The sequence below is a fragment of the Haplochromis burtoni genome, unplaced genomic scaffold (assembly GCF_018398535.1).
Source record: "Haplochromis burtoni strain Fernald_Lab_line unplaced genomic scaffold, NCSU_Asbu1 Contig_77, whole genome shotgun sequence".
Taxonomy (NCBI): Eukaryota; Metazoa; Chordata; class Actinopteri; order Cichliformes; family Cichlidae; genus Haplochromis; species Haplochromis burtoni.
Genome location: NW_024582438.1, coordinates 1,146,072 through 1,161,984, shown reverse-complemented (window position 1 = coordinate 1,161,984; position 15,913 = coordinate 1,146,072). Strand labels below are relative to the sequence as shown.

Below are 15,913 nucleotides of genomic sequence, written 5' to 3'. Positions count from 1 at the left end.
CATTGTTTACTAAATAGCTGAAGGAGTGATTGATGACAACTCAAGGCCACAACAGCTGCACTATAGCTTCTCTCTGCACAAACAACATTGTGTATTTCTTTTCCTGTTTCTCCCTCTTTCCACTCAACTGCCTTCTGCAATATTCTGCCCTAAGCCACCATGGTACCATCAATTGATGCTCAGTTTTCAGAGTATGAATATTTCTCATGCCAGTCATGAATATTTATGTGTTCTTGTCAAAAACGGCCCCTAAAACCAAAGGCACAGGAAGGGTGATTCACCTGTTTATGGTTATGGATTCGTGTACAGGTGCTTCAGTTGCACTGCAATGAGGGATGTACATGTCTACCCCTAAATTAAAGACTGCAGCAGACATTGGGAATTTAAGAATCTTAAAAAGAAAAATCCCCTTCCCCCATCTTACTTCAAGCACATGAAGTCTTTGTTTTCCTTTCTGCTGCTTTTGAACACGGGTTCTCTAAAGCTACTTAACAAGTTCAGGGTCATCAGTCCTTCTGTTTGTGTATACATCAAAGATTGATGCAAATGCACACACATGAATCACTACCCTTATATATTTTGTTTAAACGTGGTGTGTTTTTTTTTATCTGCATCTAAAGTCATTGCCATGATGAGGTTATTTTTATATGCCAAATTACTGTGCATTACAAATAAATGTCTGGTTGAAAATTACATATTTAACTTAAGAAACTCTTCAAACAAACACAACAGGTATAGTTTTTTGACAAAAGTGCTCAAAATGGTGACATTTGAAATTCACGTCATGATGTGAATTTCACAGAAAGTCAACAGACACGAGTATAGTTGCATCTCTGCCCCGAGGGCAAAAAGGAAAAGTCATGTTTAATGATATCCTGGAAAAAGCTCTCTCCAGCTGCAGTGAAATTAGGTCTTGCTGATATTGTTATATTACATAATAAGTATGATGTAATGCATCAACTCTTTGAAATACACTTTCTTTTGAAAATGGTCCAGATATTGCACTTATTACCATGCACCTTGTGGGAGATGGCAGTAGGTAAAAGCCAGTGAAAACCCATGTTTTGATATGACATCGATCATTGTTTCGTTCACATTAAGTTTTCACAGGCTTATCAAACAGAAAGCTATTCCGTGTTCCCTGTAAACACTCGTAGCCAGAAAATGATTCATCTTCTCTTCTTTAGAGCTCTTTTGCTTCTGTGTATTTTTAGTTCTGTGTGATGCTACGTCTGGCTCCAGCACCGGAACCCTTTGAGGGAAGAGAATGTTTTATGATGAAGGGAAATCATTCATGTTAAGGATATGATGGAACCTGAAGGGTTTTAGATGAAGGAATTCAACTTCACAGCCAGCCAACAGTTGTAATTTCTCTGTGGGTTCCTGTCCGTTCAGGCAGAAAACTTGGTTTATTTATTAATTTATTTTCACTCTCTGTGGTTATCTGGGACAGTTTGTTTTCCTTCCTGCTCATGAGCCTGACCCTGAATCTGTTAACAACATTTCTGGGCTTGTTTCTCCTGTTTATTCTTACAGGAAAAAAATTACTACGAATCCACATTCTGTAAACACATAACACTAATGTAGTGCATTGAAAAGCAATTACCTTGGTTTGTAAAAGCACAAATTATTTATTTCAATCTAACCAACAGTCTGAACAATGCAGTATAGAATTACAATGAATCCTGAAAGAAATACATGTTTTCACTTTTTTTCTTTGATTAAATTTGAACTATTAGCTTCCTTTCATATTTTTTCATATAGTTACTGTTCCAAAGGTGTATGCTAATATTAAATGTGGTCAGGCCTTCAGATAATAAGGTCAGCATATGTGCAAGTAATCCCTCTGAGCCATGAGATGAGGCTTCAGCCTGCTGTAAATGCTTTCAGATGTGTTTTTTATGCTCTAAGATTTTTGTGATCTCTTTATGATAAAAATGATCTTGTGAGGCACATACGAGCAGAAGCACATACAACACCCCATCAGAAGAAGGGGTGGGTGAACAGAGATGTTGCCGTATAGATAAATAGGCCTTCTTAAAACAGCACTACAGCAATTTAAAATAAATGAAGTCGGACATGAGCATAATGGGTCCCTTTTAAGTGATTAATTGATTGTCAGATGTGTGTAGCATGCTAATGAATTAGTTTTAAATTCCAATAACTCTTGGGTCCTTTGAGTTTGAAAATATAGTTGCTGCTTATTAGGATTCCAGGGTCTACTCTCATCTGTAATAAGAGATGCTTATCCTATCAGATATTGTATATCTTCTGAATATTGCTGTGTGATAAGATCAGTTTGCATGGCATTTCATGAAATATTTACTGCTATCTGTCCTTGTAGTCGGCTTGAATGAACACTTGGTCATTAAGAAATGGCACGTCACACTTAGTTTTCAGTTTGTCAGACATTTTTCCCACTAACGATTTCAGGCTTCCAGGATTATAAATTGATTACTATGTGCTGCTACTGTTGCCAGCAGTCATTTGTTGCAGATGATGCTTTTCTTGTGGCATTGACATGGTAGTCAGTTATTCGTCTAGAATTCCCTAAAAGATATTATGACATACAGTGAGTCTTAAGGAGGCGATTAAAAAGGCGAGAACATTTACAGTCTCTAATTAACATTAAGAGATGCTTCTCTAACACTCAGCCGCTCTGTTCCTTTCTCTTGAACACTCTGTTTTGTGTGCTTCTCTCCATTAACTACTTTAAATACACCTCCAGAGTACTCTTTCTTCCTGGTTATGTGGGGTTTTGCTGAAGGTGATCATAACATGTATTTGTTATGATGACATGATTGTGATTGCATTTACCTTCTCATAACTCATTTCCTGTTTCTTTTGTCTTGCCTCGTTTGCTGATAGATCAGTCAGATGCTCGGAAATGAGATGAAGTTTGCAGTGCGAGAGCCTTTCGGGCTGAGGTGAGATTTCAGCTGCTCAGTTACTCAACATCACAACAGTCACAGTTAACACAGCAGACTGTGTAAGGTCATCCGTGCATCATTGCTAGTCTTGCAAAGTCTACAATCTGTAATTTTCACAGGATGGGTGTAGCATTTCATAGTTCTCTCTTTTTAGGGTGTGGATACTCATCTCTGCAGTGGGTTTCACAGCTATGGCTCTGATGGTAAGATGTTTTGCACTGATAAATTTCAAAGTCTTTTCATTTTCAAATGTAAGGCAGAAAGAAATGTATCTTTTTAGAAGTGTGAAAACCACGTTATGCAAACGCAGCGCTGAGTTACTGTAGGTTCTGTTCCAAGATATCAGTGAGGGACATCTGGGGAAACAGCTCCGCCTTTGTTAACCTCACCATCTACATTCACATTATCCTCCAGGGCATTCACTGTGATACTAGCTCAAAAATAGGGAGACTTTGGGAAGCACACAGTGCTGTTTTGCTGATATGACAAAGCTATGTTGTGCTTTTTCCTTTTTTTACCCTACACAGGCTCTGGTGTTTCCCAACCAACTATATGAGGTCGTTTTTGAGGAGGAGCTCTCCACTACTAACATCTCTGTTCGCCTTTACGGAGGAGCATTGCTCAGTAAGTCCAAAGTTTTATGAAAGCTGTGCAGCTAATTCATTCATAAAGGTATTTATGCTACTGAGTGTGAATATACTTGCATGAACAAGTGCATTGACCGTGCAGCACTGATGCAGACACGATGCTTTAATATTTATTTATTTACATGCTAAAAATATACACTGCCTCACTGCACTGCACTGCCTCTTGTGTTTACAGCTTCTAATGTATTCATTTTGAGTCAAACACTTCAAGCACTCATTCAGATACTGTAGAAAGAGCTCTCTTCTTGCATTCAGATACTGTATAAAGGGATCTCTTCTTCCTCCAAAATCCTTCCTTCAGGCTGCAAATGGTGGCTCTATAATTCAAGTTCTGTTTCTCTATGAGGTAAAAGACTAGTTCTCCAGAACGGCCACAGTCACCTCCTTTTTGCAGCTTTATATATAAGATTTGGATCTAGTTGGTACACGGTGGCAGAACAGTAAGTTTGTGTGTGCGAATGAGGTGCTTGGAACTAAAAGAGGAGGCAGTGTATTACTCTACATTCATATTTTGCAGTTTTCTCTTTTGCAGTGACTTAAAAATGTTTTTTTTTTTAATGTCACTTCATCAACGAGACAAAGTGCCATTTTTGCTCAGCTCCCACCTCACGCATAGCATACAACGTGTCTGAGATGCGAGCAATTATTTTAATGGGTTTTGACTTGAGACAGAGCTGTCACTCGGGTGATCGCAGGGTTTGTAATGGGAGATGGGAGAATATGCAAAGGACAGACAGACAGAGAGAGTGAGAAGGCTTAATGTTTAAGTACAATTTGTGAGGTTGTCATTTTAATTTAGTTTACTAAATCAGTCAAAATGCTAGCACCTAAACTTCATATAGGCATTCAATAACATGAATACTAAGGGAAAGACTTAATACTATGTTTTATGCATATCTTGATAAATCAAAAATGTAAAATCTGAACAAATCCCAGCTAAACCACTACAAGAACACATGAATGAACCAGCTTGACCTTGAACTGGCTTCTTCATTATAAATGTCATTCACACTGTGGGGATTAGCAAAAGAGGGTGATGGCCTATCAGACTAGGTGCAGTAAGGGGGCGGATGATGGGGTCTCATCTGCTGCACAGATGGAACCAGGCAGGGAGAGGATACAGTCCATCAGCCCTCCCACCTTTCAGCCTACCCCTTCTTGTTTCCATAGCCTCACTGTTCTCTGCAGGTGGGAGTGAAATTCAGGAAAATGAACAGGAAGAAGAGCAGGCACTGAAATGATTGCACGCAAGCCCGTCATTACAGACAGAGAGTCAGAGCTGAATCAACAGGCCCCGTTAGCAACATGTGCACATGATGTCAAGATTCTTGTAGTTTTATTAGTGGAAATTCTCTCGGACATGTAGGAGTCTTCCTTCCCGAGCTTGCTCTTATTTTCTGTTTTCATTCCCATGCCCCTGAACCTATAAATTCCCTATTTTTGCATTCTTTTCCAGGCCTGTCCCTCATCATGTGGAACGGACTCTACACAGCAGAAAAGGTCATCATCCAGTGGACTCTACTCAGTGAGGCTTGCTACTTTGCTGTGCAGTTTTTAGGTGAGTTTTCCAACACAGATTACAAGTTATCTTCATCTTGTTTTGTTTCATCCTTTTCTGCCTCATGCAGAAAAACGATGGCTACTTTTGTCCATGTGGGAGTGTTTGCAGAAAGAAAAATGTGCAGGTAGTGCCCTCTTGTGTTCAGTGTGAGGTGTCACATCCTTGTATTTCAAATTTAGACACATTTTTATTTAAATGTACTATGAAGCATTGTGTGTATGGGTATAAATGGTGCTGTTTTTGTGTGTGTGTTTTTTCATAGTTGGCATAAGTGTCAATTTTCATGTTGCTCTCTTTCATAGCTGCTCAGGTAATTAATACTTTATGAAAAACAAGCAGGGAGTTTGCATATACGCACTGTCTTTATCAAAAATTTACTGATAATTGTGCTGATTCATGCTTTTTTTTCAGAGGCTATTGTTGTTTATTATCATTTAATATCTAATTTAAGTAAATTTCTATTTGTGGTTTCAGTGACGTCCATCACTTTAGTGGAGATCGGCATCCTTCCCAACGCCGCCATGCTGCTTCTCCTCAGTCGAGTACTCTTCTTGCTGGTCACCATGGCTTACTACTACCACCTGGGCCGTAAGCCAAAGAAGATCTGAGCTGACTGTGTGATAACTTCCAGGGTGGGGACAGTTAAGCACAGATCACAAATGCGGGGCCAGAAGGTTTGGATTATGATTTGATTGGGGCTCGGAGCATTACTTTGCCAGTCAATGCCCCCTGCCCCCTTCCACAGGACCTAGCCTAATGTAACCCCCAGTATTTAACAGATGGGTACAGTCTCATATTCCAGACTCTGCAACAAGAACAAGAAACCTCATAGTGAAAGTAAACTACTTTCACTGGGGCTGTGAGGTCCAATCCTGTATTCCTTTGATTTGTAATATTAATTAACATTACAGAGTAGTTCTAAACACCTGAATCTATTGTTCATGTACAGCTCATGATTTCCCGACTCAGTATTTTGTGTCTGATAAGAAGTTGCATCGACACCGTTTCTGAATCACACTCGAGGACCAAAAGTTTGTGCTGTCATTTGTTTGTTGTTTTGATGCTGTTGACGTTAAATCACACTATGTACTCTAATAACTGACCTTGTGCATGCTTTCTGACGGCTTTCCAGTGAACACTCAAAATACACAATCCAAGGTTTAAGATTCGGAAAAAGCCAAATGAGTGACGATGAAATCTGTTCTAAACTGATAGCTTTCACACTGAAAAAAACAGTTAAAGTTCAGTGTTTACTCTCAGTTATGGCCATTAATAATATTCAGATCTAAATACTTTTCAGGGACTTATTATTATTCCTTGAGTGGACTATTTTGGACTATATTTTCACTACTGACATTAATACATGCAATGTTGATGAACACGTGAAGTTACTCATACAAGAGGAACAGAGTAGTTCTCTCTTTGCTGTGTGTGCACTACAAGATGGGACTCTTTATCCCAAGTAACATTCAGACTACCTTAAAGCTAGTGTTACAAGACAAGCACGTCAGTGTGCAGGTAAACAAATCTGAGCTGGCTGTACTTTGGTGATGTAGCACAGTTTTCTTTTTTCATATACACCATATCGTTAGTCTTGCCTTAAAACTACTTAAAAGAACAGTCATCTACACTGCATCCTGCTCCCTGTACATATGTAAATAAAATTATTTACTATTCTGTGCTGTTCTTGTGAACCAAACAGGGAACTTTTTCAGTATTGGGTAAAATGATTTTCAATTCTAATCCTCCACCTAATTATGGCGTGTCTTATTTTGTACCTATTTAAGTGACATTTGTGTTTTGACATCATGCATGCGATGTAATCCACCGAAAGATCTATAATCCATAAAACTTTGTAGCAAGTTGCCACAAACAGAAGACAGCAAAGCAGTAAATGGCTGAATGAACCAAAATGGCAAAAAAAACAAACCCTAAAAATGAAAAGCTGATTGATAAGACAGTTATACTGTATGTGCTTTAAAACAAATATATCATATATTTGACAGTTTTCACCCGTTGCTGAGTACATTTCTACTTCCAAATCCTCAGCATGCCCTCAGGTACATCATAACTCAGCTTGGTTTTGAAGCGGTGCCAGCAATCCAGTTTGTTGACTCAGCAGCACCTAAAACCTGATAGAGACACTCCCAAACACAGGCGACTCATTTGTAAGCTCGAATTTTAAAAAAAGGGAGCATACTGTAGGTCTTCAAAGGTGGTCTGTATTGTTACAAAAGACCACACTGAGTCCTGCCCTAGAAGGGAGTGACCCGTGATTGTGGGTTTGCAGTCCGGTGCTGAAGGCAGATGTGCTCGTTACTTGGGGCGAACTTTTAGTTCAGATAGGGAACGCGAAACACGGGTGAGGTCTCCTGTACCCCTGAAAAGTAGTAATTATCCTTTTTGCCAGGGTTTAATTAGATGTAGCTCTCCCGCGTGACGTTCTGTTCCTCAACCTGAAATGCTCTGTCCTGGCTAGCACGATAATTATGGCGTGTAAGAGAAATGCCATTCCATTTCCCTCAATACTGCGAGGCCTCAAATCATCAGCCTTACGAAAATGTTCAAAGCTCTACAAAGCAGGTTATTTTTGAAGTGATGGGCAGGCAGGAGGAGGACGGCAAAGACATGGCTCTTTCATCTTCTGGTTCTCTGACATAAATTAGCCAAAACATTCACAAGCAGCCAGTGTTCTTTGAGTTTGAAGACATGGCAAGTTGAGCTATTTATTCCCTCCTTCATCCATCATGCGTTATACTGTTGTGAATAGCATTCCTTACTCTGTTTCAAGTTGTAGCATTGTTTTATATGTATTTATGTGGTATATTGTACCTCAAAAATGCATTGCTATTGATTTTGCATTACAAAGTTTGAAATAAAGAACACCATTGTTTATTTTGAAGACTTGACAATGTATCCAGTCACCTTGTTTTTTGCTGTCCTTGCAATATATGTATAGGGCTGTAAATATACCGTATGTCTTAAATCACAAAGGGAAAGGTTTGGGGTTTTTTCTTAGCAATGGACTATTGCAGTTATTTAACAAAAATATCCTCACATTTCCTGTTATTAAATATAATGGCAGATCAACTTCAAATATACCTGCCTACCTAACGCCCAGCAGATAGGGAGCGACTTCTGCGCACAGGTAATGCTAGGGTGCAGTCTCTACACATCCCGTTCACTTGTCTGACACCGCCTTAAACGTTTTAGACCCTTCAGCAAAACATCCCGTTCAACTTGGCCAAACGCATCACCCAGCAAAAGACGAGCTCCACGCGTTTGTTTTAACGTGTTTAACCAAGAAACTTAAGAGGAGCTGCGCAAGCCCGCGCTTTGTTTGGTGTTTTCTGTCGAGCGTGTCACAACACGATCATCTGCACAAATATAATTCGGTGAATTCCAGCTCGACTACATACTATTCCAGGTCTCACCTTTTCCCCGGGCTCTTCTTACCTCTTTACACACACGCACAGCGTGCAAAGGCTGAAAAGAGGGATTGTGTGGCTGTGGAAACGTGTGCGTAGTTAGGGTTGTTTATAGGCAAAAGGCTCCCATGTGCCCCGGTTTTGTATGCATTCTCCCCACATTTTCCCATTTAATTTATTGAACCCTGGTTTACTGCTTGGTGACATACAATGACTCATTTAGAAGCTGTGTGAAATGTTTCGTCAAGTTTAACCATCAGCACGTGTGCTGGTATAATCTGCATTACTTTATAAAGTCTTTGTATACAGACAATTCTCTAAACGAGGAAATATCTAGACTGATATTTTCTGTTGGGGCTTAAGTCTTTTTCTCTCGTGAGAGTTTATGAGAAGTTGCAAAATGTCTGCAAAACGCAGAGTCTTGACGCGATCGGGGTAATAAGATTGATGATAATCTATCAGAAGACGGTGCTTCGTCTAATGCTGGGCCCCACATTTGGCATCCGCTGCGAATGAAACTGCAGCTGCAACCGCAGAAAAAGCCACGAAAATCCTTTACTGATTGCTAAGGTGTTACAGGTGTTACACTGTTTTCTTAGATGCCGTTGTAAACTGCGCAAATGCAATGTCTGACAGGAAGTTGAATGCTGTTTGGTTTTTAGGTTTTTTTTGTTGTTGTTGTTTTTTTGTTTTCTTCTGATGAAGAAAAGAAAACAATGTGCCCGTTGTGTAAATGAGACACCCACAAAAGAAAAACTCACAAGGTTGAGGTTGTGAAATTGTAATAAAAGAACTAAAAAACACACCTGCAGTTGTGTTGCACCAGGAAGGCAGGAGAGGGTTAAATGTGGGTGTAACGAATTTGCCCCCTCACGCACATAAACCACACACAAACCAGTCAGACAGACACCATCATTTGTTTCTCTCACACTCCGAGACCAGACTCTGTTTCAACGGTAGACTCCTCTGTCAGCTCTGAGCACCTCCAGAGACGCAAAGTAAGTGTTTGCGATGTTTTTGTGTATCTAGCTAGTAATAACCCCAGAGTTACCCGCGCTAGCTTGTGAAAACACGCCGTTGGAATGCCCCCTTTTTTGTACTTCGTTTGGAGACCTTTTGTTTAGTTTACAACGGTCTTTATGGGCCGTTTATTTTCTGTTAAAGTTGCTGGAAACTTGTTAATAGAGTGAGTAGTTAATTTTGTCGGGGAAATTTGAGGAGCTGGTCAGTGGACGGTCAGCTAGCCGTGAAAGACACGAGATGCTGTGTTCAGTGTCAGGCAGAGCCAGAGTTTCAGTCCCAGGAGTCATTCAGATGTAAAAATACTTTTTCAGCCAGATTCAAGTCCTCGCTTTTTGTCGTTTGTGCACGTTTAATGCTGGTGTATTGACTTTAATATGTTGTGTGAGAGCTGTACGTGTTTGTTGGGCAAACGTTAAAACAGATGTTCAAGGTTCTGCTTTCGACATGGTGTAATTACATTATTTCGACCTTCCTGGACACTGAAAAAATGGCTGAGTGTGGATAATTGTTATGGTTGGTATTTTGTGATTATTTGTTTAGACTTTACACTTGAGCAAATGAAAAAAAAACTAATAAAACAACTCCCTTTTTTTTTTTTTTTAAATGAGGCAACGTAATGCAAAGTTTAAAGCGTTTAAGACCAGTGACGTACCTATGAAATCTGGGGCCCAAACGTATGTGGTCTCACATGCCAGATCGGTATAATAAACACGTGAAAGCATGTGAAGTAAGGCTATTATAGTTCACTCAAATATATTTTCACATCTAGTTTTAGTTAACTGAAATATAACACAAAACAAAAATGAACTAAAATAGAATTACAGGGAAAATATTTTTAGTTTAGTTTAGTTTTTATTTAAATTTGGCAAAGACATTGATAGATGTGTTTATTGAGGCTCAACTGCATTTAAAAAGGGGATCAGCTTCGGGTTAGTATCTTGCCTAAGGATATTTGGCATGCAGACTGGAGCAGCCAGAGATCGAACCACCAGTCTTCCAATTAGTAGATGACCTGCTCTACATTCTGAACTACAGCCACCCCTAAATATTAATAGATCAGTAGTGGCTAAATCCTGCCTCTGACATTTTCCATTAATACAGTTTAAAAATTGAGAAAAGCTAGTACTGAAACGAAAAGTAAACAAATTTCCAAAAAACAAGAATTAAACTGAAACTAAACTGAATTGAAAGCAAAGTGCACATAAAACACATACTAATCAGAAAATTATAATAACTGATGTGAAGTGGTTATTAGAGTTATCAAGATTATCAGCATCAAAGTCTTTTTAAATATGAAATTTGAGCACAGTTCATCCCCTTAATGCAGTAATTACAGTGTGAAGCTTCAGGGTAAAAGAGTTCAAAGTTTTCACGTCTTTGTTATACTGTGAGCACAAAACATACAGGTGGAAGCCTTCTACATCTGGCACATACACAGAAAGATTACAGAAAATAAATCCGTAAATAAAATGAATTGTAATTAAAGTAAATTAGTTTCCAACAATTCCTATCAAAATCTTCTCCCATGTTGATCTTAATAAATCCCAATAAACTTGTGGTCTGAATATTCAAAGTAAAAAAAACAAAAACAAAACAAAACAGGTGACGCACTGACACTAAAACGTATTATTTACACAGTAGCCAGTATTCGTGGTGGATATAAAATAACTTTTAATTACCCACTTATTGAGTCTGTGTCTGATATTGTCTGTAATCTGAGAAGATGGGGCTATTTTTCAAATTTTATACATTTCTCTTCATTAATCCAGCTAGTTAAGTGCTCTGATACTTGTCTATGGAACAAGAAGAACAAGAAGAACCAGAAACATTTTTGGCCATTCTCCAGCAGGAGTGGCCTAAACCTTTTGCACTTTTCACCGTGGAGGCTCTGTGGGAGCACTGGGGGGGAAAAAAAAAAACACATCCAAAAAATGGTGCTGTAATTCCAGGGTTTGGGTGGTCCTTCCACATGTTAGGGGCCTAGTAACTGTTTTATTTCTCTCAGTGCAACAGCCCTAATTGTAAGCTGAGATAGTTTGAAGTGGAAGCAATGAGTAAGCTACTGAAATTCTAGGTAACATCCAGTTAATACAGTCTTGCAGTCTTTCTGCATTTGTGGTATGCCTTTAAGCAATTTTGTGGTGTACGAGAAGAAGTTGAAGTCTGAGTAGGCAAATGAATTCTCAGTGCCTGCCTGGGCTCAAACGCCTCTCTCTAAAGTTTAATGTAGAGTAGAGTAAGGGACTATTTTGAGTGTTTGCTTATTCTGGAAGTATTTGTGATTGGACAAATTGTTAAATTTGTTAAACTGTACTTCAGGGTTTGGAGAACAGTTGTAGATTGATGTAATCGAGTTACTCAGTGGTTTTGTTGGACCTATAGAGCCTATACAGAATAAAATCTAATTTTGGAAGCACCATAACAGGTATTGATGACTCGCTGTAAAGGTCATCAGCAACTAAGAATATATGCCAGCAGGGCTGTCTAAAAAGTGGACCAAACTACCAATGAAAACTAAAAAATGATGTATTAGAAAAGAGAACTTTCTGGCAAAATACCTCCCAGACAGAAGTCTCTCTAAAAAAAAACCCTCTCCCACTGCTGTTGCACCACAAATCATTGTGTTAATAGATTAGTAATTACAGTTTTGTTTTTGTTCTTGTTTTTTTTCTTTGACTCTTCTTGGTCTAAGGATGTCAAAAGAATTTCTGCTGGTATTAAACTTTGATATTTAATTCTGTTAAAATTAGATTCCTTTCTTCCCATTCATTATTTTTCATTCGGCTGCTGTTATTTATCATTGAATTTAGAGTTTGGTGGGGGTTTTTGCTACTCTGTTTTGTTTCGTTTATACACAAAATGATTGTCTCGTTGCCATAAATGCCTCATCTTTTCTACTGAATAGTGGGGGATTTTTTTTTTTTTTTTGGGTTTCTGACAGTTTAAATGTCACATAAGTGGAAATTTGAAATCTGTCATCTCACAAAATTCCATTCATCCATTTTCTATGACCTGTAAGGGTCCGTGTCATGAGGACAGCAGTGTAAATATACACTTTTTTTGTCATCTTGTCTGCTCTTTGCCTAGAGCTGAGAGTCTCATGTCCTATCTGCGAATCTCACCTGCTATGGCAAGGAATCTATCAGATCCGACCCCCTTTTTTTCTTTGTAAGGAACGGTCTCTCCCGAGTGACTGGAGTCCTCACCCTATTTCTAAGGGGGAGCTCAGACACTTTTCAAGTCCTTTCTACTGCTTGTATCTATGATTTTGTCCTTTCTCTCATAGCTCACAGCCCGTAGATTGTAGGAATCTTGACCAGTATATCGACATTTATTTGACAATGCTGGACTCCACTGTTTCACCACTTGTATAAATACTTAAAAGTTGCTACCTCAAGTAGAGGAGCTTACTTTCAAACCGGAGCAGGGATTTGACCACTTTTCCGGCTAAAAACCATGACATCACAATTAGAGGTGCACATCTCACCCACACCACTTCACACTCAGCTTTGAATAGAAAACCAGAAACAGTAGAACCCCACCCCAGAAAACAAAGACGTAATTCTGTGATCACACATCTGATAACCTAAACCCCTTGGTTGTTCTTAGAAACCGAGAAACGGGAACAAATCTCTCTGATTTATTGGCAATGATGTGACTTGATATGGTTGGATGGGTGGATAAAAACATTGTCAATTACATGATATAGTGACTGTAGACCAAATCTGTGTTTAGTCTTGTTGCCACAGATGTGTCATCATTTTCATTTACGTGGGTAGGTACCAGGCACCCAACCACAGATGGGGAGTTTACTGATTTCTTTTGCCATACAGCTTGTCATTACATAGATGCAAAATGGGAAATCCCCTCCATCCCTGAAAACCCACTGAGGTGTATCAACTAATAAAGCAACTGAACTGATAAAACATCGTCTATATTACCGACACCCCATGACTCAGGCGAATTAAAAACTTTCATAGACATAAAAAATAACATGTTGACGAAAGCTATCAATACTAGCAGCCCTGATTCTCTGACCAGCAGACCGCAGAGGCGGATTTTACTCCAGGGGCTGTTTCTAGGAATGCATGCATTTTGAAGATGTTTTCTTTTGTCACGGAAATGCAGCAGTAAACAACCTACAACCTGTTCGTGCATGGTGATCAACAGTTTTTGAAATGTTAAAGCAGGATTCTGGCACCATATTAAGAGCTTTAGTAGTACCAGGATGGTGTCTGGTTCATTCGTTCCAACACTGTGGCCTCACAGATGCGTAAGTGGGTCATATTAAATGGGAATATGACCCATGTTTGGAGGAGGTAGTAGAGGGAGCTTGGCACACTGCCTGACGTTTTGTGTTCAACACGACCATAGCTGATCAATGCTGGGTCCATTTCAGACACAGTTGCTGCCATCTGCCATGCGTGCTGTCTCGTCTCTGTAACCCATGCTTGTGAACTGACCCTTTGTACAAACACTTATTTCAGCGTAATGCTTTTAACCTTTTATTGCACCCAAAATACTGTTAGTAGGTGTTCGCACCTTACGCCAAACCACAGGGAGGGAGATGGAGGATGTAAAGAGGGGGGAAAAAATGTGTGAGATCACGGGGCCGGGAAGTTCAGGTAATTCTGTCGCGGTTTTATTCAGGGGAATTTTTCTTTTTTTCTATCCTGCACATTGTTTTTACACCAAGCTGAGCCTTCACTTAGTTCAAATTGGAGAGATGAAAAATAACCTTTCAAGTAAACTGCCTTTTGACATCAGCAGCAGCATATATATATTTTCTACTTGTAATGAATGGTTAAAATCCCACTCCTGGGTGGCTGTTTAGCTCCACTTCCCATTCCACTGCCGAGCCTTTATTTTCACATGCTTCCAGGAAGTTAACTGTGATTGGCTTTGACTGTGTAAGCTACGCAAAAAGAATTCTCTAAATGCATTTTCAACTTGATCTTGTCAGTGTGCGAGCTTCTATGAAAGCTATACTCCCAAAAGAGTATAACCTCAGTTACTGCCTCGTAATAAATTAGGCTAGCACGTTATCTTATTTATGTTTGTTGTTTCAGAAATATAATAAGTAGCATTGAGGCATTGTTGGGAACTGTTTTAAGATGGACTGGGGGCTCAGTCAGCAAACAATGGTTGTCATAACTAAGCCTTTTTTTAATCCCCGCTGCTGCTCACCATCTAGACATAAAGACCAACAATCTCCTTTAAGGATTATCTACTTTGCAAGGGTATCTGCTGTGTGGTTTGGGCTTTGCATTGTGTGTAGCTTTGTAAATATCAAATTGTGTTGGTATTTCTATCAGTATTTTTATGCTACATTTAATAAGTAATAATATTGAAAGGCTTTTGATAGAGCTGCTCTACAGACTGTGTATCTGACAAACAACTTAAAACCACGAAAGCATGTTGAATCTGAAAGTATTCTTCAGAAAGCAATCTGAAGTATTTGTTTGTCTGTGTTTATGTTTGTGTAGTCTAAGTAACTCACACTCATGTGATAGTTACCAGCAGTTCAAATGAAATTTGATGGTAAAACCAGTTTGAACTACACTGAACAGCATCAAAGCTTTGGGGTTTGGTTGTTTTTTGCTGTTTTTTTTTTGTTTTTGTTTTTTTTGTTTTTTTAAGTCTGTTTTGTAGCTTTTGGCTTTATTTGTACAGTGAAGGAGATAGACAGGAAATGGGGGAGGAGGAGAGAGCGAGGCAGTGACACGTATCATAGATCTGACCCGGCTAAGTTTAACTAACAACAAGTATTGTTGAGCAGAACCTATTTTTCATATTATCTTTAGGCTATAATTAATTTTCATGTTCTCTTCTTTGACATACACACTGTCTGGAAAAACATGGCAGCTTCCTTTATGCATAATCTGTAGACAGACTTCTTATCAAGTGAAGAGGAAACGAGATGTGATTAAGAGATGTCAGCAAAGTAAAAAGTCTTCATTTGCAAGTCATTTGAGTGGATTTCCAAGATACATATTGTTAATTTGAACTGTTGGTTAACATAGGCAAAAGAAAAAAGAACTAAATACATGATTACCTGTTACAGATACTGGAAGAAGGTTTAGATGAAATAAGTGACACAGGAAGAGAGAGCTTGTCATGAGATATACAAGTGCCTCCATGTTGTATTTCAGACTCCTCGAATAACCACAATAGCTGGTTATATTTCCTGTTTTTCCTTAGTATGAGAAAGCTGTGGTGAATATTGTCGTTGGACTGGTTCTGCTCAGGCTGAATCATGTTACCAGGGAGGCTTCATGAAGTGTACCGAGTGTGTGGTGCTGGCCTGGCCTACTTTTTTTTTTT

The 15,913-nt window shown here is 39.0% G+C and overlaps 2 protein-coding genes across 3 annotated transcripts in view; both read left to right on the top strand.

Annotated features, from left to right (window-relative positions):
- Positions 1-9,564, top strand: part of tp53i11b (tumor protein p53 inducible protein 11b) — a 39,986-nt gene extending 30,422 nt beyond the window's left edge. Inside the window, exons 3-7 of the mRNA XM_005929109.3 lie at positions 2,869-2,927; positions 3,085-3,133; positions 3,458-3,554; positions 5,034-5,135; positions 5,613-9,564. Coding sequence (XP_005929171.1) covers positions 2,869-2,927; positions 3,085-3,133; positions 3,458-3,554; positions 5,034-5,135; positions 5,613-5,746 — 441 coding nt within the window. The 3' untranslated portion in view covers positions 5,747-9,564. The remainder of the gene's footprint in view (positions 1-2,868; positions 2,928-3,084; positions 3,134-3,457; positions 3,555-5,033; positions 5,136-5,612) is intronic.
- cd82b (CD82 molecule b) overlaps positions 9,444-15,913 on the top strand; it is a 22,650-nt gene continuing 16,180 nt past the window's right edge. The window contains exon 1 of one of the 2 annotated variants that reach the window (XM_005929111.3): positions 9,444-9,564. The gene's annotated coding sequence lies outside the window, so the exon portion shown is untranslated. Of the gene's footprint in view, positions 9,569-15,913 lie in introns of both variants that reach the window. The other variant, XM_042221959.1, reaches the window with a different exon arrangement.